The following is a 27,498-nucleotide window of genomic DNA, read 5'->3' as shown; positions in this document are numbered from 1 at the left end:
ATTTATAATTTATCTATAATCTATATCTATATTAAATATTAAAAATGCAAAGAGCTTTAAAAAAAATTATTTGAATTTCTTGTCGTTCGTTAAAAGACTCTCATTTAGACAAAATTGTCTTTTCACTATTTTCTTTAATTTATTATTTAATTATTTTTATTATATTAACTAAACTCCTAAGATATATGAGACTCCTAGAATATATGGAAAGAGAATCAATTAATTTTTTTTTATACTGATCAATGAAAAAATACTCCTAAAATAAGATAGAAAAATATTTTAAGAAAATACTTCTATAAATATTGAGATGCACGTTAAACTGAAGAATATTCTGATTTACTTATTGGAAAATATGATTGAATCTTATCTAGCTTGATTCGGGTGTATATCTAGATGAATGCTTAACTTTTTAGCCCTCAACTTCTTCACTATTTTTGTAACATAATAGAATTCAACGTATGTATATATATATATCTTCTCTATTTTCATTTAAGTCATTCTTTAGTGTCAAAATTTCCGCTCAGACAAGAGTTATTTTCATCAAAACTGAAGTTTTGTAATCACTATTGTATTATTTTTTTATAGTTTGCAGGTCATAAATGTAGTTTACAGGTCGTAAATGAATTTACAGGTGGTAGATGAATGCCGGTCGGTTTGGAGGATTTTTTTTTAGGTAAATGATAGGTTTAATTGTATTGTTTTAATATATGTGTTTTGATAATTTTTTTTGTGTAAATGTAAAGTTTACTTGTGTTATTTTGATATATATATTGTCGTATTATGTTGTTATAATTTACAGGTGGTAGATGAGTGTCGGACGACTTTGAGAAATTTTTTGTGTAAAGAATAGATTTAATTATATTGTTTTGATGTCTCTATCATCGTATTATTTTGTTGCAGTTTACAAGTGGTAGATAAATGATGATCGGCTATTAATTTTTTTTGGTAAAGATTAGGTTTAATTAATTAATTAATTCTTCAGAAAATATTGAATTTAATTATTGTTTTTTTTTAATTATTTAAACAAATATCCTAACGTTTAAACTCAATAAAGTGAAAAGAATTTGAGCAAGTGTCTCATTTATTTCGATTTTCAATTATCATGATCTAAATCATCTTTTTACCGTGAAGTATTTTTCTCTATACACTGGTTTACGGAGTCCGAAATTAAAATATGTCATGAAATTGAAAAAAATATCAAAATACGTCATGTTTTTAAAGTGGTACCATAATATGCTTAACTCTCTTAAAAAGAGAGTTATGTGCATTATTTTTAACGAAAATGAGCAAACGGAGTTAAGTTTCAGAAATGTACATAACTCACTTATTAAATGAGTTATGCATTTTTTTTAACGTAACTCTCTTAAAAAGAGAGTTATGCATTATTTTTTCCATAACTCACTTTTTAAGTGAGTTATGTAATAGAAGTCACACAACTCTCTTAAAAAGAGCTTTATACATTTTTTTATAGGGAAAAGGTATCGTTTCCACCTCAAACTATACCCGAAAAGTCGAAGCCACACCTAAAATATAGTAGTGACCTATTACACACCTAAACTATAAAAAAGTGAAACTATTTACACCCTATCAGGCTACCACCACTTGCATGTGGTGTAGTGTTTTACACGCGCTGCCACATCAGCACCACGTCATTAAAAAGTATCATTTTGTTATAGTTAAGGTGTGTAATAGGTCACTTATATAGTTTAGGTGTGGATTCGACTTTTCGACTATAGTTTGGGGTGGAAACGATGCCTTTTCCTTAATGTTTTTAGCCGTTTACTTTTATTATTTAATAGGCTGGATACGCCTAAAATAAGTGTAACACACGCGCCTTAGAATGAGGGTCGCGGGGAGGTAATAATATCACTTTTATATAGTTAAGGTGTGTAATAGGTCACTTATATAATTTAGGTGTAGCTTAAACTTTTCTTATATAGTATGGGGTGGAAATGATGTCTTTTCCCTTTTCTATATGCATTTTTTCTACATGACTTACTCAAAAAATAAGTTATATAATAAAAGTTACATAACTTGGTTTTTTTCTCTACGTAAATATAATAAAAATTTATATAACTCACTTTATAAAAACTTACATATTATGTGAACAATTAATTTATCGTTTAAAGTTTTATTTTTTTTAGAATGAAGGCTAACTATTATGAAACGGAGATAGTAAAATTCACTGATTATGTGAGTTATTCAAATATAAAATAAGTTTAAAAAATGAGTTATCCATTGAATATAGCTCTTAAAATAGGTGTGATAAGTGCATAACTTTAGTAGTGATATGAAATATGAATTGATGTGAAAAATGTATGAGTTATGCAAAAAGTTGACAAGTTCATCAAAAACAAGTTTATCAAAAACATTTGTCAGTCATTAAAAGCACCATTAAAAAAAATGTAAAATTCACAAAAAAAATGCACATATTTTTTTTTATATATATATACATATATAGAAATTCAGTCAACGACTCGTCGTCACTGATAATCCATTCTCCATAATTTACTAATCCTTGTGAAGAGAACGAATTTGGATACTGTCCAACTACAAATAAATCAAAATCATCATTTTTTATTTTCATTCTTCTAAAAAAGATTCTATAAAGTCTCTGTAACCAATTGAAATTGAATACTTGACGTTGAACTTGGGAGAGATGCTATAATATATTGTATTTCCCTCGTGAATAATTTCGACATTCCAAAAAAGTGCAACTTTAACACGTTCAACATTCATTCTTCAAGTTTTGATTAAGTTTTGAAAAGAAGAGTCAAATTTGAACAAGTTTGAAAAAAAAAAGAATTGAATTTAAAGAAGAAAAATTCAATTCCAAAAGAGGAGTTGAGTGAATAAAGAATAAAAAGTATAGAATGTATATTTGTGTTTAAATAGGAGAAATATGAATGTTAGCGGAAAATATTATTTACACATAACTCATATATTTTTAGAGTTATATTCATATAATGGGCAATTCACTTAAATAGTAAGTTATGCATTTTATTTCTACATAACTAATATAATTAGTGAGTTTTATATGATAAATGTGAGTTTACATATATGTGTGTGTGAGAGAGAGAGAGTTTTATAGAAATAAGAAGGATAACTCATTTTTTTTATGAATTTTACTTTTTTTCTAATGGTACTTTTTATGGCTGACAAACGTTTTTGATGAACATGTCAATTTTTTGCATAACTCATATATTTTTCGCACCATATTCATATTTCACATTACTAATAAAGTTATGCACTTTTCATACGTATTTTAAGAGTTATATTCAATGGATAACTCATTTTTTAAACTTATTTTATATTTGAATAACTCACATTATCAGTGAGTTTTGCTGTCTCCGTTTCGTAATAGTTAGCCTTCTTTCTAAAAACATAAAACTTTAAAAGATAAATTAATTATTCATGTAATATGTAAGTTTTTTATAAAGTGAGTTATATAATTTTTATTATATTTCCGTAGAGAAAAAAAATAAGTCAAGTAACTTTTATTATATAACTCACTTTTTGAGTAAGTCATGTAGAAAAAATGCATATAGAAAAAAAATGCATAACTCTTTCGGTATGACTTCTATTACATAACTCACTTAGAAATTAAATTTGCCAAAAAGAAATGCATAACTCTTTTTTTAATAAAGTTATGTAACTTCTCTTACATATCTCTCTTTTTAAGATAGTTATGTTAAAAAAAATGTATAACTCACTTATTAAGTGAGCTATGTACATTTTCTGAAACTTAACTCCATTTGCTCATTTTTGTTAAAAATAATCTTATAACTCTCTTTTTAAGAGAGTTACACATATTATGGTACTATTTTAAAAATATGATTTTTTTTAGTTTAATGGCGTATTTTAATTTCGGACTCCTAGTTTATGAGTATTTCATCTTTCAATAGTTCTTATTTGGCATAATAAGTTAAAATTACCTTCCTTTTTTTTTTTTTTCAAATAGAATTGTCGCATTTCGATATCTTGATTTCTTTCTTCAATTTCTATCAAATTAAGTATTTATTTATTTTAATTATCCCCTATATTCGTTACAAAATATTCCGTCTAATTTTCTCTACTAAGTCACTCTCCACAAATGAAAAAAAATAAGAAATTCTCTAAAGTAAAAATCTTCCAAATGTCAAGTTGATTCTTGTCGAAGCTAAAGAGTTCCAATCTTTCCCACCCTCCATCTCCAAAATTTTCCATCTCTTCGTTACATATTTTAGTCCCCGTGGATAGAACATTGCTGTTGAGAGGTGTCAGTATCTCGCTGTATAAAAAAATATAAATATATATTTTAACTCAAAAATTGATTTTTCCGGTGGAGTTTTCTTCCCGGAGTTGGCATGGGAACCACTGCCACGATGGACGAATGGCCGCCGGAAGGGCAATTTCCATTTGATCTTTTCATATCTAAGAAATATAAGTCTTTTTGGGCTGCTGGAAATATACAATTCACCGATGCTGTTGGCAATTTGCTCTTCAGAGTTGACCGTCGTCAATCGAATAATTCATCAGCTCAGAAACTAATTCTTGATGCATCGGATAATACCTTAATTCGATTAGTTCGATTAGTCGTAAGTTTTTCTCCTGTTGCTGTCTCTAATTTGTTGAGATTAGAGTTAATTAATTACTTAAAAGGGTGTTCATTCCTTTGCACAAAACTTGAAAAATCTGAAGTTTAATTTTCACAAACTGATTCTTGATGCATCTGATTATACGCGCATTAGCGTAGTTGAGAGTTGGAGTAATTGTCATGTGACCAGGAGATCACTGGGTCAAGCCTTGGAAACGGCCTCCGGCAGAAATGCAAGGTGGTAAGGCTGCATACAATACACCTTAGTGGTGGGACCCTTCCCTGGATCCTGCGCTTTAGAACACCGGGTTGCCTTTTTTTAGCATAGTTGCGAGTTGGGACAATGTTTAGCTATCTGCATAATTACTTAAAGGAAGCTCCTTTATAAGTGCAAATGGAAGTTGAGAGTTTTTAATGTTGAAGGTGCTTCCCTATTAGAAGCTACACCTTAGTGGTGGGCCGTTCTCCATACCCTGCGCATAGCGGGAGTTTTAGTGCACAGGGCTGCCTTTTTTTTTTTTAGCATAGTTGAGAGTTGGGACAATGTTTAGCTATCTGCATAATTACTTAAAGGAAGCTCCTTTATATGTGCAAATGGAAGTTGAGAGTTTTTAATGTTGAAGGTACTTCCCTATTAGAAGCTAATCAAGTGATGAGAAAGTAGATTTACTTGGTGTATGCCATAGCGCATAGATTTCCTGTTTGTGTTTGTTTGGATGAGCCACTGTTTTCTTTATTTTTCAACTTAGTGATCAAGATTGACAAACATAATCTTGCAACCAGGTGGGGGTAGTTCTTTGTCTACTGGATTTTCTTTGCTCTGTAGGACATGCCTCAGTGGATGAGGTTTTGGGGAACAACTGGTATAATGACTGAATCAGTTGGAGCTGCTGGAGGCACTGAAACAATAGGTATGTCAACAGTATAATTATTAGAAGAGTGATCATCCGAGTGTGGAGTATGGTGGAATGGAGGAGTATTTGGGAGAGGTTGGGTGAGACTAATAGGATCAGGATCAATAGGTGATAAAACATTAGGAAATAAATAGAACTTCTTCTCCTCGAGTGCCTGGAAACGGAAATATGATTCTTTGAAGTGAATATCTCTACTTAAAATGAAACTATTAATGAGCAAGTTGTACAATCTATACCCTTTTGCATGGAAGAATACCCTATCGGGACTGCTGTAATTGATCTAGCAGAAAACTTATCTCCTTTATAAATAGACTTAGCAAAACATAGGCAGCCAATGTTTCTTAAATGTTGCAAGGATGACAACCTACCATACCCCATTTCAAATGAAGATTTTCCGGATAGCTGAGATAATGGAATTTTGTTCATTATATACACAACAGAAAATACACATTCACTCCAAAATCTGAGTGGTAAACATACGTGAAGCCTGATGGCTCAGGCAACTTCAAGTATATGTATATGTTTTCTCTCTACCACCCCATTTTGTTGGGGTGTGCGAACACAAGAGATTTGATGTATAATACCACATGAAAGAAACAATTCAAGACAATTTGAATTAAGAAACTTTGTACCATTATCACATTTAAAAATCTACACATTCTCATTAAACTGGGTCTTTATTAAAACCAAAAACTATCTCAAAGATCAGCTATTATATTATTTTCCCGATAACCGAAAAATTCTGTGAGAGTTAGCTAACCCAACCCCAATTGTCCTCACAAGTTCGGAACTAGGGGGTGTATGAGTCTGCCCCTCTACACTGCCATCACTTAAATACCAGGCTTTAGTTAATGAAATAGTTCGAACATATGACATGTGCCTAACCACACTTCAAGTGTTGCGTCTTTATCATTGAACCAACGTCTGGAGGCTGCATTGAGTTGTCCATTCCAAGGCGGCCAAGTTCCATACGGATGGGTTTTTTCCTTTAAGAAACCACTAGCAATCTTTAGCTGTTGATATTAAGTTGTTTGACCATTGTGAATTTTTAGTTGATCACTTGACTGAAAAATTCACCCCTGTATGTTGTACTTGACTAACAACTCAGAGGTGTCCAATCTTCTGTAGGCACCTACTGGTAGAGATGTTTGAAGAGGTCATTCGAGATATAATTGTATTTTCCGAATGGTTTGCATCAGTATTCCTTGATGAAAATCATATGCAATCAGATTGTAAGACAGATTAAAGGGAAGGAAAGTGGTGCAAGTTGGACTTCCAGTCTCGAAGTAATGCAGTTAATTAAATAAACTTGGGAGGGTTATGTAGTCACTTGCTTTTTTTCCTGTGATAACAATGTAGAAAGGATGTTTTTGTTGTAGAATAATCTTAATGCATTGATATCCTCTCTTAAAATGATCAAGGAAAAGGGTTTGTATGCTTGTCTATATTCTTAATCATTTTTCTCGTAGTACTTTGAAGCTTAAGATGTAGTGTGATGCTGTTTCTTTCCTGTCTTGTAGAAAGGACCATGGCAAGGCTTTATGGTAAGTGATAATGAAGAGAAGAAGTTGATGTTCAGTGTACATAGGACGCAAAATACATTTACCAAACTAGAGTTTGACATATTCCTTGGTGATGGACATGGTGAAGGCGCAGAGGCTGATCTTAAGATGAAAGGTTCCGCCTTCAAGAGATCCTGCACCATCTACAAAGGCAATTCCATAGTAGCTGAGGTATTATTATACTATAAGCTAGTTAAATAATTGAGGTAGAATTATGTGTGCTGGTAGAAGGTAGTAGGTTATCCGTGGAAAAGTTGAGGTGCTCACAAGTTGATCCGGACACCATAATACACACACAAAAAAGAAAAGAGCAAGTGAAAACTCAAGTTTATGGGTGGAAAATTATTATGATTCTCTGCCTTAAATGAGCTGGAGATGAATTGATTTACATCACTTCTGCTGCAACCAACATGAGCTCCATTAGGAATCTTTCACGCGGCATATAGTTATTTCAATGTGTGTTTTCTCTAGTTAGGAAGAATATGTTTGTAGTAGAAAGAAAGGCATCCGCAGAAAGACTTCCCCTCCTATTGAAGGTGCTCGCACCCTTGGAGGTCGTTCATTTGTCCTACATATACATCTATCTTATCCCGAATTTATCAGGGAAAAGCTCAAATGTATTTACATCATGAATCATACTTCATATCCTAGATTGTCATAGAAACAACCAAGGTTGAGCTTACAGAAATATAGTATAATAAAACAGCTAAATTCTTCAATGAGCCCTTTACTCTGTGTAAAAGCTTGCTTCTCTGTTTTGTATGTTGTTATTTCATGTTTGTCATATGCTGAGTTTCAATCTGATTTATTGTACTTTGCAGACTAGTCTTATGTACACACTTGGATTCAGGAAGCATTTCATTCCGAGGAACAGATTTCGAGTAACCATATTCCCCGGTTTTGCCGAGCTAAGTCTGGTCGTGGCTTTGGTTGCAATCTTTTTTGACAAACGAAAATTTTGGATATGATAAAAGGATCAAAATTGTCATCATTTTATGGTCAATTCAATGTGTCGTCGTTTCTTTTTTATTTCAATGTTGAAAATTTCATATGACAATGTTTCAATTGTATCTTTCCTACATAATATTTCATAAGATGAGCAAACAATTTGCTCGGATTTTAACAACATTATCGTGGGAACCATGATCAAAGAACTGTATATCTCAGCGGAGTAAATATAAACGCGTCCGCCTCGTTAAGGATAAATCGTAAAATTCAGAAGGTTTAATATGTTGATGAATACATATGCCAGGTCAGAAAAACAAGCAAAAGAAAATATAATCTCACTTGGTACAAATGAAATTCCTTGGAAGCAAAAGAACAATAGCCTAGTGTAATGATGTATATATGAAATCTGTGACAATGTTCTGGATATCACAACATACAAACACAGGCAATATATGCCTGAACTAGCCTTAGATTACAGAGCAAAATTTCAAGAAGTAAACCTCACTGTTTTCACTAGACAGTTGGTCAAGAAAGCAGCCAGATTATTCGCTGAAGATGACCAGATTCACAGAGCACAGACAGATGCAATAATTTTTCTTTTAAAATCTCAATGTCAATCTGTTGACTTTTTGATTCTTTGTGGTTCATCGCATGAAAGGAACCAGCCATCTTATTTCAGTGCCATTTCCATTTGACAGATAATAGATTTTCTTCCAGTTTTCTTCTGTAAATGCCTCTCGCTGAATGAGTCGTTGTCTGCCAAAACGAGAGAATCGACAAGGACAGTTAGAACTAACACCTATGGTCACATAACATAAGACAGCTTTATGAAGCAGCACCTTCAACTACGTTCTAAATTCAAATACCTAACCTTATGTTCCTTCTCTTGGCACTCAACAGTTCTTCTTCCCTTGCTTATTTGTTTACGTTTCCCTTTTGATGGATCAATTGTTCATTCCTTTTCCATTTTCTTTTTGGGGATAATTCAGTTGTTCACTTCCGTTTCCTTTTTTAATAACTCAAATGTTCTTTTTCCTTTTCCCTGATCTTTAAGTTCTATTTTCTTCAGTATTTATGCGGTGAGTGAATGGTGACAACTGATCCTCGTATTCATTCTTTTTTCTTATAATAAAGTAATCCTCAGTGTTCACTCTTTCTTAGGTTTTACGAGGTATGAGCATACCTAAGGTAGTAATGACAAACAGACGCAGCTTCATCTAGACTATATCGTGGGAAGTTGACGCGAGCATCTGCAGGAACATCTGGTAAGTCTTGCCGTAGCTTCCCTACAGCAGTTGAATGTGAGAAAGCACCCACCATCATATTGTCATGAATCATGGACCTAAATGCATTCACCTGCATATGATGGGACTATATCAGTGATCACATTTAAACAGGCAAGCTACATAATGAAGATAATTTTTAACAAAATGTAAAAATTCATCAAGATTATTCACAGCCATGCCAAAGAAAAATCCGATGCATCCCTAGTTGTTTATTGACGATTAAATCTCTTGCAGTTAAGGGAAAAAGTGTTATATGTAACGCATTCCATAATATTACATGCTAGCATTTATGGCACCAGCATAAGAAAGAAAGCTAATTTGCCAGTATGCCCCACCAAAAAATTGCTGTTATATGTCACTATGCCAGGCTAACAAAGGCTCCGAGCTCCAAAAAATCAACCTCAGCCATCTATGCATTGTGGTGCGGCCTCTTTGCAGCAAAATGTACAAGTTCCAAGACCCTGTCAGCGAAATAGACCCCTCATGAATCTAGAGAACTGTTTGCTTCACTCCTTCCGAGTCAATAACATGAGACCTAAAGGGGACTTTTCACATTAATTTTTTTTCCTTGCTCAGTCATCCATCTCCTTTCAAAACATTCTCTATACTAGAAATATATCCTAAGAATTCAGAATAAGAACAGATAATCACATTAAACACCCCCATTTTCTATATGTTTCAGCAATAAGGATGGCACTACAGGCAGTAAAGTCACGAAAATATTTGGTTGCCATTTCGTGTGAGTACTACATTTTTATTGTTACAGTATGATGTAGGCCAAGCAGCCAGCATAGAAACTTTCCAATTCATGATGAATCCTCAAAGTTTCCCAGATTTACCTGCCAAAATTTCTTCGTAACATTCAGTATTTATATTCTCGGTGTTCCTAACCAGACTGCTCCAAAAATGTGGAATCAGAAAGGTAATGCATGCACGGTATAAACTTGAACCAAGGATATCCTCCTAGATCCAATTTAGCAGGCTAACATATTTATATTAAACACAATATCTTCTTGTCTAAAATCAAATAAACTCATCACCAAGAAAACAAAGGCAGGAGAACTGTGTGAATAATTAAAGAAGCAACATCCTCGAACACTTAAAGAACAACTTACAGTTGCAAGTTCTCTAGCATGAATAGGTCGGCAAGAACGAACAGTCACTGGCTCCTGATACTCGCTAAATGTGAACCAACTGTTGTACTGTCCATGACCAAAAGAAAAATCAGGAAAAGGGAATGTGTGATCAACATCACTAAAAAAAAAAGGAAATTAACCCTATCCCAGGAATGATTCAAGGGACAGAAACAAGAGGTAAAATCACAGTGAAGAGTATTTTTCTCACTTGATCAACTGCAATAAGAACAGGCATGTCCTTCACAAGGGATAATTCTTCCCTCAGACGAACTAGCACACCAACAGCAGCGTGAGTGGAATTAAGCCCGACCTGAACCAGGTCAAACAAAGTATAATCTTCTGGTATTTGTACCACATCAGCACCCTTCATCCATCCAACACCAGCTCCCTCTCCCAGTGGAATAGGTTCAAAATTTTTGCAGGGGAACTTCTGGAGGTGATCCTTATTATACTTCAAGAAATCCTGAATTAAGAGAGAGGAATTAAATATCCCAAAGTTGAACTCTTAGACTTGTATGCAAATTCAAACAATAAAGGATGTTACTCTTTCTCCAGAAACAACTAGCACAAGATACTATATAAAAAGGAACAAGATAAATACATAATATGAGGAGTTTGGTATCAATACTTATTTTGTTTGAATATAAAAGTTACGTTAGACTTGCACATGTACATACCTCGAAAAAAAGGGTAACTTTCATGTTTATGGAATATAATTAAAATGAAAGATATTCTTAACACAAACATAGTTAAGCACTACATGCAGGAGATAGAGCAATAGTGGAGTACAAGGAAAACTATGCAGAAATAGTGATCCATATTTGCTACATGACACTGAAGAACAGCTCCAGATTCTTTTTCTCAAGCAGCATATGAAGTTCCACTGTGTACATATAGCAGTGCCAAGTTTACAATGTCCAAGTATATCCTACTAGCAGGTCTTTTTTTTGAAGGAATCAATAAGCACAAGTTCAGCCAATGCTGAACACAGTGATTCACAAGTCAATCACAAACAAACCATTTTGTGTCTATCCCAGGGCCTAAAAACACTTTACATAAACAATCATCAGATCCCTACCAACAGACAAATCCTGGACCCCTAAAATGCAAGATTCAATGGCATTCATTGAAATGACATTACTGCACAGGAACAGCAGCAGATTCTACCATGTTTACGTCTACCATATGGACATCCTCCATGCTTCCACATGCTCCAGTTGATCTCTTTGACTCCACTTTATCTCCCAGAGTAACAGAAGTGTCTCTTGAGTCTTCACCATCGCTAGTGCTCAATCCAGAAGTCTCGATTTTACTCTCAGAAAATAAAACAGAAGAATCTCGGTAGATGCAGTCGTGGAAATAACATGTTCTCTGCACAAAATTCTTCTAACTGTTTCCTGAAGTCATTCTTTGCATGCTCATTCTCGTCCAATTGTCGCAAGAAGCTTTCTTCTATCTCGCTCAATGACTCAACTTCATCTCTCTCTTCACTGCTGCAGCTGTAGCGATGTTGCTCATCAGCACCATCGTCATCTGATGCTGGTCCTGCAGATTCACAGCTAGTGTCCATCTCTAGTTGCGAGTTGAATTCCACATCAGTTTGTCTGCCGGAAGAACGAGATGACATTGGTGAGTATTCTCCATCTTCTGCTTCTTCACGCTCTCGTAGTGTTTTCATGATCAGGGTCTTCAGCAAGTTCATCACTTGAACAGCGTGCGTGAGAGCTGTCAATGGATCAGACATCTGGGTCATGTTTGGGGCAAAAACCATTGCTATATTTCTGGCATTCATTTTGTTGGATTCCTCTTGTTCAACAACATCAGCCATCAGATCAATTGCCCAGTTGAGCAATGCTTCACAAGCTCAACGAATTCCGCCTCCATGTTGCATTGCAAAACCTGTTCTGGTGAAAGCCCATCAAGCACACCTGATGGCAGTTCTCGGAACCAGGCTTTGATGAGACCAGCCAAACAATGAACATCAATGTCTTCAGGCACAATGCCTCTATTTAGCTGGTCCCTTACATGTTCCTCCTGGCTATTCTCTGGGTTTATTAGAAAAATTCCTTCAGCCTGAAGATCATCTTGTGAGTATAAATGTTCTTACATTAACAAGAGAATAGTTGGGACACTGTTGCCCCTCGTATCATAAGAACACTGCATTGACTCTGCAGATACACCAAACACACTGATACTGGCACTGGGTACTCTACATGGGATTTCAACTTGAAACTCAACAGGAAGACCCAGAAAGCCATGAAAGCGATCGAAAGTGACATGAGTGAGATGTTGGACATTGGTGGGCCACCCTATTTCCATTTGTTGAACAGCAGTAATCACATCTTCTTGTCGATCTACACGGCAAGACACCATTGATTTCCTTAAAGCAGCTAATATGAAATCCACCAAAGACAACTGCTATTCATTCTCCATTTCATCAGTAGAAGCAGCTGCCTTTGAGCTGCTCTTCCCACACCCACCACCCCTTGTCACCATTACCAACCCCGTCATCTCTCTCTCTCTCTCTCTCTAGTTTTCTCTCTCTATAAATATCCCTACTAGCAGATCTTTTCCTCACCTACTTGTGGGCTAAAACTATTTCTATATTAAATAATATAGTATTTGAAACAATGAGTGAAGACAAGTTGGGTTCATTAAGTTACCGAAGTATCGAAACAATATCAATTACCACATGAAATTCATATAGTCAGACTATGTCTCATATATTAAAAAAAAAAATACAGCTTTCTTGCCTGGAGAGCATTTGCTGCTTGCACAGGAGTATCCCACAATCCTGTTTTAGGATTTTTATAGAAAAAGCCTCCATGAGTCCATTCTCGGCCTTTAGGAACATAAAGAACTAGCCAACCCTCATCACGCGCCCAATTAACAAGCATTGCGAGGGCAATACTCTTTCCACAACTTACAGCCCCATCTAATACAACTTGCTTTCGAGTTTTGAGTCCTGCAATGTTGAGGAACATCTTTAATCATTTCTCCTAATCATGAATTACAGTAAAATCAGTTCATAAACAACAGGCTTCTTCAAAATTCAAAATGAAGAGGAACACATAGCAGGGTACGATTTATTTTTTCCTTCTTAAGATAAATTAAGAAATCTTCTTTACATATTTACACCACTATAAGTTGAGATATAAAAACTACTTTCAAAAACTAGGCCTCTGCATACTTTTGACATCCTTAGGGAGGATTTCATCAGAGGGAATGAAAAATATGTTCCGGGCACTACAAAAAGACTAGAGAAATGATAAAAGAAGAAAATCATGAGGTCTAAGATTTAATAACACATAAGACAAGAAAACACTATGTAATTTATTCTGATATGCCCAAACCTTGGTGGGCAGAGTTACGCGGTGCCTGCTAGCTGGTTGGGGCAGTGGGTACCCAATGGAATTAGCCGAGGTGCGCGCAAGCTAACCCAAAGACCACCATCATCAAAAAAAGGTGAAGCTAACATGCATAGTTCTATTAGGACAACAGTAAAATCTAGTAATTGTAAGAGCGGTTCTATTTTGCAAATGATCCATGGAAGAGACTCAGCTCTAGCTCTGAGATGACAAATCAAGTTTTAACGCTTCTGCAAGCACTGCAAGCAGCAAAAGAAGGGCCATAATGGCAGTTTTAGTTGTAGACTGATGCAGATATTAGGAGGAGAGAAAGAATAAGTTAAATGTGCTGTAAATTCCTACTTGTTGTGTACTTTGTTCCAAATTTGAGGACATTTGACTCTTCCACTCATACTTTAAGAAATTGAAAAATATGAAAAGACAGGTTCTTTGTAGATCAGCAACACGCTATTTTGGGTTAAGGGCACGTCACGGGTTCGAACTCTACTGCTGACAAAAGCATGGTAGATCAAGTGGAGAGGGTAAAGCGGCAGGTCCATTATCCACCAAGTTTGAACTGTTCGCTACTGACATTCGAGAATTACTCGGTTATAAAAATGGTTCTTGGTAGATCAAGTCATTAAACAATCTTCCACACTAATGCAAAATGTTTAAAAGTTTTTAAAGTGAATTTTCCAATCCTATAAAGCCACCTTTTCAACCATCTGATTCTAATTTCTTGAGTTCATTGCTGAACGCATCCTTATCAGTTAAAGCTGATACCTCTAATTTTACTCTCTTCAGTCTGTTCCACCAAACTACTTCAATCTAACCTTAGGTTGAAACTTATTGCTGATAATAAATCGGCAAACTTGAAGAACTAAATTCACATTAGTCAATCAATTATGCCTCGATGCCAAAAAGTTGGGGCCAGCTACATGAATCATATGTAACCATCTGGTCAATTATTCGATAATAACCATTCAAGACTAAACTAAATGTTCTATGAAAGTAGAAGTTAATATTCGACTAAACCACATTTCACATTAGTACTCCTGACAAATACAGCTCTTCTCAATTATAATTCATGATAGATGGTAAGCCAGATAATAGACCCTTAAACATATGCATCACCAAAAAGACAAAGAACACACCTTTAGCATTAGATTGCAAAGTAGGATCAACAACCCTTCTAAAATTATCTCGAAGATCCAGAAAACTCTGGCGTATTAGCAATGCATCTCTCATAGAGTCATTGAATTCCTTAAGCATCCCTGTTGGTAATCCCTCCGGCAAAACGCTCTCCAGCTCTTCCCTCCTGCAATAACCATTTCATGAGTCCAGATACAAAACAGCTCAGAAACAAAGTGAATCCAAAAATTTAATTTCACATGTAAGACCTACCACTGTACCCACTAAAGCTTTGTTACAATTTGTACAGGTTTAGTATAAGCACAGTTTCCACTCCGATTTATAGTTTGAGCCGATACAGTGAGTATACATACACACTAACACTCTGTTTGGATGGTTGTTACATATTGTTTCGTAATATATCGTATTGTATTGTATTGAATTATATCGTACAGTATTGTTTTAATGAATACATTTGAATAGAATGTATTGTTTTTGTTCGTTACATAATTTCACACATCAATAATTTGAAGAATAAACCTACGGAAAAAGTAGGATACATGGTAGAGCTGCTATAAAAAGGTAGAATTACTAAATAATAAGTAGAGACAAAATGAGGAAAACAAAAAGAAGAAGAAGAAGGTAACAACGCGATCTCACCAAATCGATCTTTACATAAATGAGACTTCCCGTCAGTACCTAACGATAGGATTTAACTATACAATATAATAATATTTAAGTAACAATCAGAGCAAACATTGTATTTAAACCAACGAACACCATACAATATGAACAACCATCCAAACAAGCTGTAAAGCATATAGCTCAAAAACACTTCTGTAACATACAGTTTAAAGCTTCAAGCTAAAGGCAATGGTGCTGGTCTAATAATGTCTTAACAGATAAAAATGTACCTGAATTTCATGTAAGTACACGTATCTTTTTTCGTAAGCTCAGAAATAGAAGTTGCGGAAGTGAATAATGGACGACCATTTGGACCAACATCGACTGATTTATCCTTCTCATCTTCTTTAAGAGCGCGTGCACGAAGCTCCTTATTGAGTGTTTCAGCAGCTTTGGCTCCTGAAGGAGCATTGTCGGGTTTGATATCGGGTCGGAGATTGAGTTTTTTCCGGTGTTGGCCCGCTGCGAAGGTTCTAGAAGATGCTGTGACTGATACTGCCGAAATACGGAGGTCAACGGAGGTGGTACGGTGGGATTTCGCCGCCGTGGCTGTGGTTCGGAGTATTGACCGGAGCATTTCTGAGCTTAAAGGGGTTTTAGCCGGCAAGTGATGTTGCATTTGATGAGATTGGGAAATTTGAAAAAAGTATTTGAGGGCATTTTTGTCCAAACAGAAAAGTGTGGGAGCAGGCTGATACTACGATCGTTTGCACTGTGTAGCCTTTTTAGGTCACTTTTAAAATTAGGTGGCCATTAGCTTAGTGGCTGATATTGTTTGATTAATCTTTGCAAATGAATTTAGTTCACGAACTAACTGGGGAGTGAATTCAAAGAGTTTTATAAGAAAACCCATTTATATGGATGCAATTCATAATTTTTATAAATTATTTCATCATATTATGTTTATTGTTTGACGAAATTTGCGTTGCAAACATAAATTGTGCATAGAATTTTTTTAATATATTAAATAAGTGAGATCTAAAATAATATGTAATTCGAAAACAGGTTAAATCACACTGATAGTGTAAAGTGCAAATTCTCTTATGGTAGTAATGTAGTATATAAAGTAAACTCTATTTAATTGATTAATAACATGTTATGCATGACAAAAAATGTGATTGAAGCACTCATCAACCACATGAATCAATCTTTCTATAGGTCGATCTACAATTTAAACTTATCACTAGTTCTAGACCATTATATGTCTTAAAAAGCACTCCATGCAGAAGTTCTCTAAGCTTATGATAGACTAGACAAGGCGAAAATTCTTTATCAAGTGATATTAGGTCATAATTAAGGATACTTTGACCCATAATTTATTATTAAATGAGAACAATAACAACAATATATTCAGTGTATTTTCATGAAGTGGAGGTCTTGTAAGGTTAACTTCAGATGAAGTAGAGAGTCTATTTCAGATAGATCCTCGGCTTAGGACAAAAATGAGAACAACGACAAAAATTAAAGATCATCCCCAAACAAGGCAATTCATGCAAAAACTTTGATTAAGCCCACATCTATCTCTATGGGCCGGTTGTAAATTTAAGCCCACCATTTGTTCCAAACCGATAAACCCATAACCCACTTTGTATTCACCTTTCTCTTCGAATTTTCTGGCGCACATTCACAAAAATCACAAAGAAGAGCAAGTGATATACACAGAGAAAAGCTACTACTCTACTCAGTAATAATGCTTACAGGGGACATACCACCAAATCAAACTATTTACATTAAGAACTTAAACGAAAAGGTCAAGAAAGAAGGTAACTTTTTTTAACCTTGCTAGGGTTTCAAGATTTAAGCTAGGGTTTTAGCATAAATTCAAATCAAGAATTGTTAAGGCTGCAAAATTTCAGCTGTTTGAAAGCTATTCGTACACTTATTCATTGTTGGGTAGTTGTAAAATGTCAGCAAATTACCATTAGTTGCAGAACCAGAATTTCATTAAGGGGTCAGAAGTAAACATACAAACTAATCGAAGGTGTTCAACATCTATTATATATATGTAAAAGATAATTTTAACTATATATAAATAGGATAGCTTTCCGTTGAAGGGGGTTCCTAGCTCCGTCCCTAAGTACCATATAACTCCATTGTCTCAGTACTAGCCTATTCATTTATTTGGCTTGACGGTAGTGTAGAGCACTGTGTTTGTCGTAGTATTATTAGCCTATTCGTGTAGTTTTTGGCTTTTGGTTTCTGTCACCACCTGTTGTTTACTATGTTTAGGTGAAAGCATCTTGTTGTTGATGTTATGGTCCTTGCATATATGCTCTCCACTGTTTTGCCATTAGTTGTCATAGATCTCCTGTTAATGTTTTTTTCTTTTAATTACTACTTTGATTTGCTTCACTCGAGCTGAGGGTCTTTCTGAAACAGTCCCTCTGTCTCCATGTGTATAAACCCTCCCTAGATACCACTTCCTGGGACTTAATGCATATGTGGTTGTTGTTGTTTAGTGGCGGAGTTAGGATTTTCACTAAGTGGTTCAAAATATGAAGAAGTAAACACACGAAAAAGTCAAAAGGGTTCAACATCTACTACATATACGTAAAAATAATAATTTTAACCATGTACAAACGATGCAATTTTCCACTCCTCTTGGCCTACTACATTGCTCTGCTCCTGGTGGAGTTATGTTCATACTTATATGTTGGGTGTAGGGATACGTATGCGAGGAAGACTTAATGAATTCATAATAGAAGGGTAATCTAGAATATGTATGTTTCTCGCGTAGAGTTTCAAGTGACTTGTTAGCAAAGATTGTTTCCAAGAATGTTGGGTCAATTATGTAAGCCATGTACCTGATAGGATTATTGAAAAGAAGGGATTTTTGCTTTTGGCGCTCCGATTAGTTGAGTGAAGCTGGGCTTTGAGCAAAGGCAAGGTCCAGTGGTGGTTTTCCCAGTCCCATTCATCGGCTCGGTCAAAAGAATACAATCCCTTTTTGGGGTGAGTTCCCTCTTGTGTTGGTGTTAATTGAACCTGTATGTTAGTGTTGTGGATTAATGCGAGTTTTTTTAGAACCCCAATTTGCTTTTAGAGACAAACTTTGTGCAATATTGGAATAGAATGTTCCCGAATAGAGTTGGACAGATTCATTAGCAGACACCAACTAATTTGGGGATTGGACAGGGAAAAATACTCTTTGGTGTTCATCAAGCTATCTGGTGATCATTTCCTTCTTATTATTGTACATTTTCGCCTCAATTTCTATATTATATTCTTTGCATTGAGGGTTAAACTTGGACGAAAGAAGATGTACTCATCAAGGAGAAAGCTTCAAGATTTACTCTGTTATCTTTGGTTGGGAAATAGTTATCCTGTGATAATTAATCCCGGGATTAGTTATCCCTGGTAATAACTTATCCCACCATGCATATGGGATAACTTATCCCGTCACTATGATGTAAATAGTGGGATAAGTTATCCCGGTATTAACTAATACCTCCAACCAAACATGGGATAAAATAATCCTTTATTTTGTCCCGGGACTACTTATCCTTTATACCTCACACCAAACGACTCCTAATTTGATATATCAAGTAACAGAACTTAGAACTTTTATGTAACACTGCTTTGAGAAATGGTTTTCTAATTACAACAGAGTTTGCAACAGCACCCAATTCTTGGGTTGTCTATTTTCGATTGCTCATTGGTTCTTTCAAATGCCTTTTTCTGTTTGTTTATGGTATGTGTCGAGTTTGTTATGTGTACTGGTAATGATGTCATTTTGAGCCGTAGGTGTGAGAGGCTAGCGTTGGATGGTTTTAGGCGGGGTAGGGGTAGGCCGAAGAAGTACTGGGGTGAGGTGATTAGGCGGGACATGGAGCACTTACAGCTCACCGAGGACATGACCCTAGATAGGAAGGTCTGGAGGACGCGAATTAGGGCAGAAGACTAGGGCCAGTTTGGGTCGCTAGTGTAGGGAATTACTTGGTGGGGGTTTTATTCCTGTTATGATTCCGTGTTCCGTGTTCCATGTTTTATTACGAATCTGTGTGCTTTCCTCTGTTTTATATTACTTATGGGTGCCGTATTTATGTTATGTAATCTGCTTCTGTGCTTTACTATGTGTTTGTGTGGTATCTCGTGCCTTGAGCCGGGGTCTATCGGAAACAACCTTTCTACTTCTTTAGAGGTAGAGGTATGGACTGCGTACATTTTACCCCCCCCAGACCCCACTAGGTGGGAATACACTGGGTTTGTTGTTGTTGTTGTTGTCTCTTTTATAATTTCTGAAAATGCCAAACATCCTTTGGCTTGTCTTTTGCATATGAGAAATTTATCCGTATATAGTTATTAACTCGTTATGTGTTTAATGTTTTTTTCAAACACAGCTATTTGCAGGAGGCTTGGTGTATGGCCTGCTTTATGCTAATGGTTTCTTCTGGTTTTGCAGAGCTAAAGAGGTCTCTTTATTGTTTGTTCTCGCAGTATGGGAGGATTGTAGACATAGTAGCTCTGAAGACTCCCAAACTTAGGGGACAAGCATGGGTTGTGTTTAGTGAAGTTACAGCTGCCAGTCATGCTGTGAGGCAAATGCAAAACTTCCCATTTTACGACAAACCAATGGTGAGCATAATGACAGTTGGGATTGCAATCTGTTTTCGCTTGTGCATTTTTTCAGTACTAACATGCTGCTGCAGCTTAACTGTTCAAAAATGTCCTCCTTCAGTATTTGCTAATTTTCTCTAGCTATCTCCTGAAGTATGTGATGATCCGGAATGATTTGTCTCCTTGAGTGGCATATGCTAATGTATTTGTGATCCTTTATCAACTTGTTATGTTTATGCGATATCCTACACTGCTTACTGTACATTAGTTCTCTATGCTTTGAGATAAGCAATTCAATTTTTCGCTAAATGCATGCACTTCATTAAAAAGTATACCAAGTTTGGATTTAGGGAGCTATGTTACTAAAACCAATAATGCAGTATTTGTTATAACAATCTTTTTCACGTAACATGATAATCCTCACGCTGACTACATTCCTCAGGAGTCAAATAGTGGCTTTGCTCACTTTGCTTCAATGGTGACTCTTACTCCTGATCGCATGGTTGGAAGTGGAGGCCCTTCTCACTAGGCTATCCATCCCTTGTCTGCGTAAATAATTTTTTGATTGATCTCTTAGTTTATATATTTACCTGCTTATGATAGTGGTGGCATAAATTTAAAGTATAGCTGCCTGCCTAAAAATTGATAGACTATGACCTTAAGATCGAACCATGAATTATTATTCTTATTAAGGAGCACGGAGACAAACACAAACTAAAATGACACCATTTGCCCCGAGGGTTCGGTATAGTGGTAAAAGGAATCACATTGTATGTAGGTTATGCGTAAGCACAGGTTCGAATTCTTGTTGAGGCAAAAACCAGGTATTTAAATGGAGAAGAGGAGAGGGGCTGGCCCGTTATCCCTCAGAGTATCGAATCGTGTGGACCTTGGGGATTTCTCGGTAATAAATAAAATGACACCATTATAAGATCAGATACATGTATGTTTGTGTTTTGTGTAAGAGGGCTTTCTGTACCAGTTAGAATGTGAAAATTTGATCTGCTCTGGAGTCCGGACATCTATAAGCTCTATACGGATAGCTAATGAAAATATGGAATATGCGCCACAACAATCTGCTTAACCTTTGCAAGCAAAAAAGGACTTTGGAACTCTGTAATAGGGTGAACAGAATATCAGATTAATTCGATATGACCTGAATTTTCTCAACAATTGTTAGATGCGAGGGGTTAGATGGAGGTTGGTGAAATAATTATACAGAGTAAAGCTCTGTTCCTGGTACTCATTTTTGTCTAAATCCTTATCACCATGTGCTTGATTGTGACGAAATCTACTCAGTTTTTTAGAAGTCGCAAAATATGCATCCCTTCGGAACAATTGTATCTAGAAAGCTGTCTCATCCTGTTGCTTGGTTTTAATATTCATTTTTGGAGCATATCCTAACTATCTCTGTGCTTTGTGCATGTCGGACACAAGAGTGTGTCCTCTAGAGTTGCATCTGAATAACCTATATACAAGTGCACAGTAGACACTATGGACTTCTATCTTTCTAAAGATGGGCCTTTTTGTAGTTTTAGTTTTCTCTAGTTCTAAATGTTTGTATGATATGCTTGCATTGGCTTGCTGTCCAAAAAAAAGAAAAGAAAAATTGGCTCGTTGTTGAACATTTTATATGAGCTCTAGAAGGATGTCACTGACTAAATCTTTTGATATAATGCAGCGTATACAATATGCTAAATCAAAGTCAGATTGTATTGCTAAGGCAGAGGGGACCTATGACAAGAAAAAGAAACAAGATGAAAAAGGTAAGTTCATTCTGTTGTACATTATTCGCCTGCTCCTCTTCTCTTGAGCTTCTCATTTGTCCCGAAGTGGATGTTACGGAAACTCATCTCTGGAAATGTTAAAAGTTGAATCTTATAGTCCAAGAAGAGCACTGTTTGCTGAAGCTAAGAGCATTCAAACAAGCTAAACAAACATTAACTACTAATATAATTTCTGTTTACCTTTGATATTTGCCTTGCTAAATTCTTTTTATTGCAATTAAGCTAAACAGAATATGTTATATTTCAACTGAAAGATCTTAACAGTATAGTACTAGATGCGTAATCATTGAGTAGCACCTGTCAAATTGCATGTGATCTTGTCCACTTCCGATTACAATTTCCTCATCATTTTGGGTGCATAATGTTTATGATAGTAGAGAAAGGCTTCAAAACTAAATTCATGCAGTAGTGATGAAAAAAACTTGTTACAAGTATTGTAATCACCCACATGCATGCATTCCATTATATCCCAATGCTCATCGCCGTTTCCAGAGGCTGATAGTTTTGCAGTTATGATGAACCTCACGTGCATTTGTACAATTGTATTGCATGGATGACTTTTAAAATGCATTTGTTAGTTGTTTTGTTGACGTTTAGTTATCTGGAATAACTTGACATATTAATATGTAGTGGAGAAAAGGAAACGCGCTGAAGAAACTCCGCAAACTGGTGCAGCTAATGGCCCAAGAGCTGACAGTAACGGCGGTCCAGCTGTAAGTTTGTTGCAACTTCTTTATTTTTTCTAAATATTGCTTCTTTTCTTTGGTATAGTTGTACAAAAACCTGCCTCTCCTCTGTCCATAATTGTGCAGAAGATTATCCATGTGGAACTTCAAATACCGTTTGACTGCCTTTGTAATTATGCCAAAGTAATGTGCTCACAGCCCGGTTATACGTTGTACCCATAGCTCCGAATGACTAGCAACTTGACTTTTGTAACAACTTCTTATGTGTTGCAGTTTACTTTTTTATTCAATATTAGTTTCTGCATATGTTCATCTATTATCTTCATTAATTGCATATTGTTGAACAACTTTTACAGGCTGCATCTCGACAAGGAAAGCCAAGTGCACAAGATGTTGCAGAACCAAACAATATTCTCTTTATACAGAATCTGCCCCACGAGACAACAAGTATGATGCTTGAAGTGCTCTTCAAACAGTATCCTGGCTTTAGGGAAGTTCGAATGATTGAAGCGAAACCAGGTATTGCATTCGTGGAATTTGACGATGATGTCCAGTCTTCAGTCGCCATGCAGGCCCTTCAAGGCTTCAAAATCACCCCCCAAAATCCCATGGCTATCACCTATGCCAAGAAATGAGCAGTCTTAGTTCCAGTACATGCTGGGATTATCTATTCACCCCTTGATGTAGAAGGCACATGTATTATATACACTTGAGCAGGCTTCTTTTTGGGTCTATGTAGCCAACTAAAGATGTTTTGCTATTTGTATTGTTTTAAACAAATTTGATTTTATGTACTAGTGCTGCTGAATCCTAAGTAAAGAGGTTTGATTGAACCTGCATGGGTTTAATTAATTGCATTGACACTGTATTTTTGTTACACCATCAAGTTAAGTTGATCCATTAACAGGTACATTTCTCACTAAAAGTTTTACCTATAACATATATCCGCTAGTCTTCTTGAATTATCTGGTGGATTTGAAATAAATACAAAGAAGTTTTACTATGTACTCACATTATCCTTCTTTGAATAAAGTGAATTTTAATAAACAAAAAATTATTAAAAAGTTAGTTATGTCTTTTTAGAAGTATTTATTAAAAATAAGTTTGTAAAAACACACTATTTTATAAGAAAGAGTAATTTCTTAAAGGATGTGTTAGAAACTAAAACAGCCATTGATATAAAAACGGATTGAAACTAAAACAGCCATTGATATAAAAAGGGAGGGAGTAGAAAGATACAACAACAAACCTAGTGTATTCTAACGTAGTGGGGTTTGGAGAGGATAAAATGTACATAGTTCATACCACTTCATCCGAAGAAGTAGAAATGTTGTCTCTGATAGGCCCCTGGCTCAAGACGAAGGGAGTAGAAGGATAGTAGTAATAATTTTTACGATTAAATAAAACAAAAATTAAAGGCACAATGCATAAATATGCCCTTTAATTGGGTCTCACATCACATCTATATCTTTCAATTTTCAATTTTCAATATGCACAAGTAACACTTAAATTTGCATAAAATTAAATAAATAGACACATATCTTACATGACATCTATATATAATCAATAAGAAACTTCATATGTTTGTCAATTATTTATTTTAATTATTCCCATCGCTATTCTAATTACCTAGCCGCCGTTTCATTGAAATGATCAAAAAATTATATGGATTAGTTACGTTGCTTGTGTTCTCATTCGAACAAATTTAATTGATTCATAACCTAATTATCAAATTTTAAGCTAAATGATTAATAATTTTCTTTAAAAAAACTATAATTCTATCTAATCAAGGACATTTTGCATTAAATGAATTATTTTTAACGATTTCTTGTTAGCTTGCTCAATATTTTACTCTATTATTTGTTTGGATATTTTGTTTTCATTTCTTTCCATGTATTTAGAGCTTAGATTAGATATTCATTATGTTTAAGTAATACCATGCTTTATTATTAATAAGTTGGGAAAAGGCAAACATAACCCGCAACGTTACGATTTTGAACGAATATACCTCTTGTTTAAGAGGTAGCGTATACACGCCCTTGTTATCTAACAAACTGTGCATATTTTTATCCTTTTCGCCAATAAGACAATGAATTAAGAAAATTTAAAAGTTATTTTTTTATTTCAAAAATGTCACATAACTTTTAAGAAAATTACTTCGCCTATTTTTTTTTTAATCTCTCCCGACCCAATCTACATGAAAATAACTCAATTTTTCTTACGATCACAAAAAGATCTGAATTGAGTCTGAACAAAGAGAAATTAATTTTTCTTTAAGTTGGACCGAGTATGGACCAGGTTTGAAGAGGTGGAGAAAATGGGTCACCGCCATTCTCTTAATTTGAGCGTATATTCTGATCTACTTCCCGTTCATTTTGTTGGAGATTAATAGTTAGATTTTAACAAATTTTACATATATACCGACATGTTTATCATTAATTACTAAAAATTTCAATATTTTTCAAAATCTCCTAAAATCCCAACATTTGACCTCTGATGATACAAGCTAATTACATTAGATACATACTGTTGATACATGTATCTAATGCGATTAACTTGTATCACAGTAGATACATACATTAGATACATGTAGGGTTAACTTATATCTCATAAATAGTAAAAAATATGAAATGTTGGGATTTAAGTAATTGGCCAAACTCATTGATAGCCCCTCAAACTTTTCCCGAAAATTCACTTGGACCCCTAAATTAAGGCTTGTACCTATCAGGCACCTCAACTGCTTAAATTGATACCTATCAGACACAAAATGCTGACTTGGCAAAGAGAGAGTGTTACAATCTCCTTGGGAGCGTGAGTCGAACAAAAAATAATATTTGACTTCTTTTTTTATTAAAAAACTTATACTTTAATTATTTTATTAATAAAATTTTTAATTATTATAATTTTTTAAATTTTAAAATAAAAAAGAAAAAGAAAAGAACAAACCCCCCTCCTCCTCCATTCATCGTCTTCACAACCACCTCCCCTGCGTTATCATCTTCACTACACCCCACCTCCAGCCCTCTATCGCCCCCCAGCCCCCAACTATTTTTTTCATCTCTATTTTTATTAAAAAAATTCTTAACAATTTGTTAGTACAATTAACAAATTCAATTAATAAAAGAATAGAAAAATAATGGAAGACATGAACTTTAGCAGTGGAAAACTTTCCAAATTGTTAATACATGAACTCTCCAGCGAAAGTTCTGGCTATGATGGAAAACAATTTTGTTAATATAAAAGAGTGGCTGGCGAGGTTAGCATTAACAATGTATCAATAATTTGATTTAGGTGGAAAACTTTAGCATTGGAAACAATCTTTCTTTAGAAACAAATTCTGGTCGCCATTGATTTCGTCTTCAATGACGATTTAGGATGACGAAGGAAAGTTGATGGAGGAGAGAGGAGCGGGGTGGGGGTGGAGGTGGAGGTGTGGGTAGATCAATGTCATTTGTGGGTGGGTGATGACATGGGGGATGGTAAAGAAGACGACTACGGGGGGTGAGGGTGTTTTTTTCTTTTATTTTTTTTAATTGAGAAATTATTATTAAATAGATAATTAAATAGAAAAATAGGAAAAATCAGAAATTCCACTTATAATTTTTTTTGCCAAGTTCTTTTTTTTAATTGGTTAATTTTTGCTACGTCACCGTGTGTGCGCCTTTAACTTTTAGCTGATCGGGTAAAAAAGGCCCAATTGAAATCAAATTTTGTGTGTGTGTATGTGTGTGTGGGGGGGGGTGATTTAAGGGTTTGATATGTACAAACCTTAGTTTAGAGGTCTAAGTGAATTTTAGAAACAAATTTAAGGGGCTATCAATGGGTTTGGCCTAAGTAATTTTTAAGAAAAGGAAAATTTTTAGAAGTTTAGGTAGTTATGTTGTGGTTTTAAGTAATTTTTGTTAGATTATATTCATAATGTAATTGGGCCGTGTATTTATGGGCTTATGTACTGGGCTTTGCGCGAATTGTTGTCTATTTCTGATTGGCCAATGTATTTCAGCATATATAACTTTTTGTACTGAGATACTTGGGTTTTGAGTGGTCATTTTATTCTTTACATAATTAGAAAAACTCTGACTTCTCTCTCTAGAACCTTCCATAGTTCTTCACTGCTCCTTCTTGTTTTCATCTTGGTTTTCTCTGATTCTTCATATTTTCAGCTTGTTCTTCGAATATTAACATGGTATCATAGACAGGTTCCTGATTCTCCGTCGTGTTCTCTCTCCGACGAAGTTAGTCGTTCAATTTTTGGCCAGAGTTTTTTTTCGAACAGTACGATCTGGTTTTGGTTATTGTTTGCTGTTCCAGAAGTTCAATTTTTTTTGGTTGCTGTTTTCAGCTTCCGGCGACATTTCCCCAATTTTGATAGGGTTTTTGGCAGTTGTTCGGGTTTCCCTTAAAGTCTTCCGATGAGTTTTGCTTCGTGTTAAGCGGTGGATCCTCAAGTTTTCTCACATACTCGGTGGTTTCTCGCATAATCGGTGTTTTTTTGGACGGTCAACAACAGTCTGTTTGTTCATCTCTGTTTGGAGAATTTACGGAAGACCGTTTCTCTTTGCGGTTGCGAAAGTGTCTGGTATTCTCTTTTCACCCTAGTGTGTTGTTTGAGATCTGGTGCTAGTTACTAGTTATTTTCACTCTAGTGTGTTATTGGAGATTTGGTGCTGGTTACTAGTTATAGTGAGTAACAGATTATCTTTGAAACGTACTCCGTTTACTGCTATTATCTTGGTGCCTGATTATTTGTTGGTGTTATTTTGGTGTCTGCTTTCGTCCTTTAACCAATTTTGTGAAAAAAAATGAATGGTAGTTCTGTGCGTCCTTCCGCTGGGTTTCCATTTGCCCGGTGTCACACCCTTTTTTTCTACGTACTCAAAAAAA

The 27,498-nt window shown here is 35.2% G+C and overlaps 3 protein-coding genes and 1 pseudogene across 3 annotated transcripts; 2 read left to right on the top strand and 2 right to left on the bottom strand.

Annotated features, from left to right (window-relative positions):
- Positions 1-4,012: 4,012 nt before the first annotated feature.
- On the top strand, positions 4,013-8,178 carry LOC107875439 (protein LURP-one-related 7). Its single transcript, XM_016722160.2, has 3 exons — positions 4,013-4,577; positions 7,011-7,223; positions 7,874-8,178. Exons 1-3 carry the CDS (start codon positions 4,347-4,349, stop codon positions 8,018-8,020), a joined length of 591 nt encoding a protein of 196 aa, XP_016577646.2. The 5' UTR covers positions 4,013-4,346; the 3' UTR covers positions 8,021-8,178.
- Positions 8,179-8,323: 145 nt separating this feature from the next.
- Positions 8,324-16,247, bottom strand: LOC107875438. The gene is made up of 7 exons (XM_016722159.2): positions 15,815-16,247; positions 14,924-15,087; positions 13,176-13,387; positions 10,631-10,885; positions 10,402-10,488; positions 9,184-9,356; positions 8,324-8,756 (listed from the first exon to the last, which is right to left on the bottom strand). Exons 1-7 carry the CDS (start codon positions 16,201-16,203, stop codon positions 8,645-8,647), a joined length of 1,392 nt encoding a protein of 463 aa, XP_016577645.2. The 5' UTR covers positions 16,204-16,247; the 3' UTR covers positions 8,324-8,644.
- On the bottom strand, positions 10,899-12,834 carry LOC107873749 (annotated as a pseudogene).
- A 917-nt stretch (positions 16,248-17,164) lies between the features above and the next one.
- LOC107875440 (U2 small nuclear ribonucleoprotein B'') lies at positions 17,165-23,462 on the top strand. The gene is made up of 5 exons (XM_016722161.2): positions 17,165-17,347; positions 19,987-20,159; positions 21,823-21,907; positions 22,559-22,641; positions 22,971-23,462. Exons 1-5 carry the CDS (start codon positions 17,275-17,277, stop codon positions 23,247-23,249), a joined length of 693 nt encoding a protein of 230 aa, XP_016577647.1. The 5' UTR covers positions 17,165-17,274; the 3' UTR covers positions 23,250-23,462.
- The last annotated feature ends 4,036 nt before the right edge of the window (positions 23,463-27,498 follow it).

Source organism: Capsicum annuum, chromosome 6, assembly GCF_002878395.1.
Source record: "Capsicum annuum cultivar UCD-10X-F1 chromosome 6, UCD10Xv1.1, whole genome shotgun sequence".
NCBI lineage: Eukaryota > Viridiplantae > Streptophyta > Magnoliopsida > Solanales > Solanaceae > Capsicum > Capsicum annuum.
This window is presented reverse-complemented; position numbering and strand designations above follow the sequence as displayed.

Coding starts and splice junctions, on each gene's coding strand:
- LOC107875438 (XM_016722159.2), bottom strand. CDS start 16,203: ATGCAACATCACTTGCCGGCTAAAACCCCTTTAAGCTCAGAAATGCTC. Junction 15,088..15,814: donor TGTACTTACATGAAATTCAG/GTACATTTTTAT, acceptor TGGTTATTGCAG/GAGGGAAGAGCTGGAGAGCG. Junction 10,886..13,175: donor AAGCAGCAAATGCTCTCCAG/GCAAGAAAGCTG, acceptor CTCTTAATTCAG/GATTTCTTGAAGTATAATAA.
- LOC107875439 (XM_016722160.2), top strand. CDS start 4,347: ATGGGAACCACTGCCACGATGGACGAATGGCCGCCGGAAGGGCAATTT. Junction 4,578..7,010: donor TTCGATTAGTTCGATTAGTC/GTAAGTTTTTCT, acceptor CCTGTCTTGTAG/AAAGGACCATGGCAAGGCTT. Junction 7,224..7,873: donor GCAATTCCATAGTAGCTGAG/GTATTATTATAC, acceptor TGTACTTTGCAG/ACTAGTCTTATGTACACACT.
- LOC107875440 (XM_016722161.2), top strand. CDS start 17,275: ATGCTTACAGGGGACATACCACCAAATCAAACTATTTACATTAAGAAC. Junction 17,348..19,986: donor CGAAAAGGTCAAGAAAGAAG/GTAACTTTTTTT, acceptor CTGGTTTTGCAG/AGCTAAAGAGGTCTCTTTAT. Junction 20,160..21,822: donor CATTTTACGACAAACCAATG/GTGAGCATAATG, acceptor GATATAATGCAG/CGTATACAATATGCTAAATC.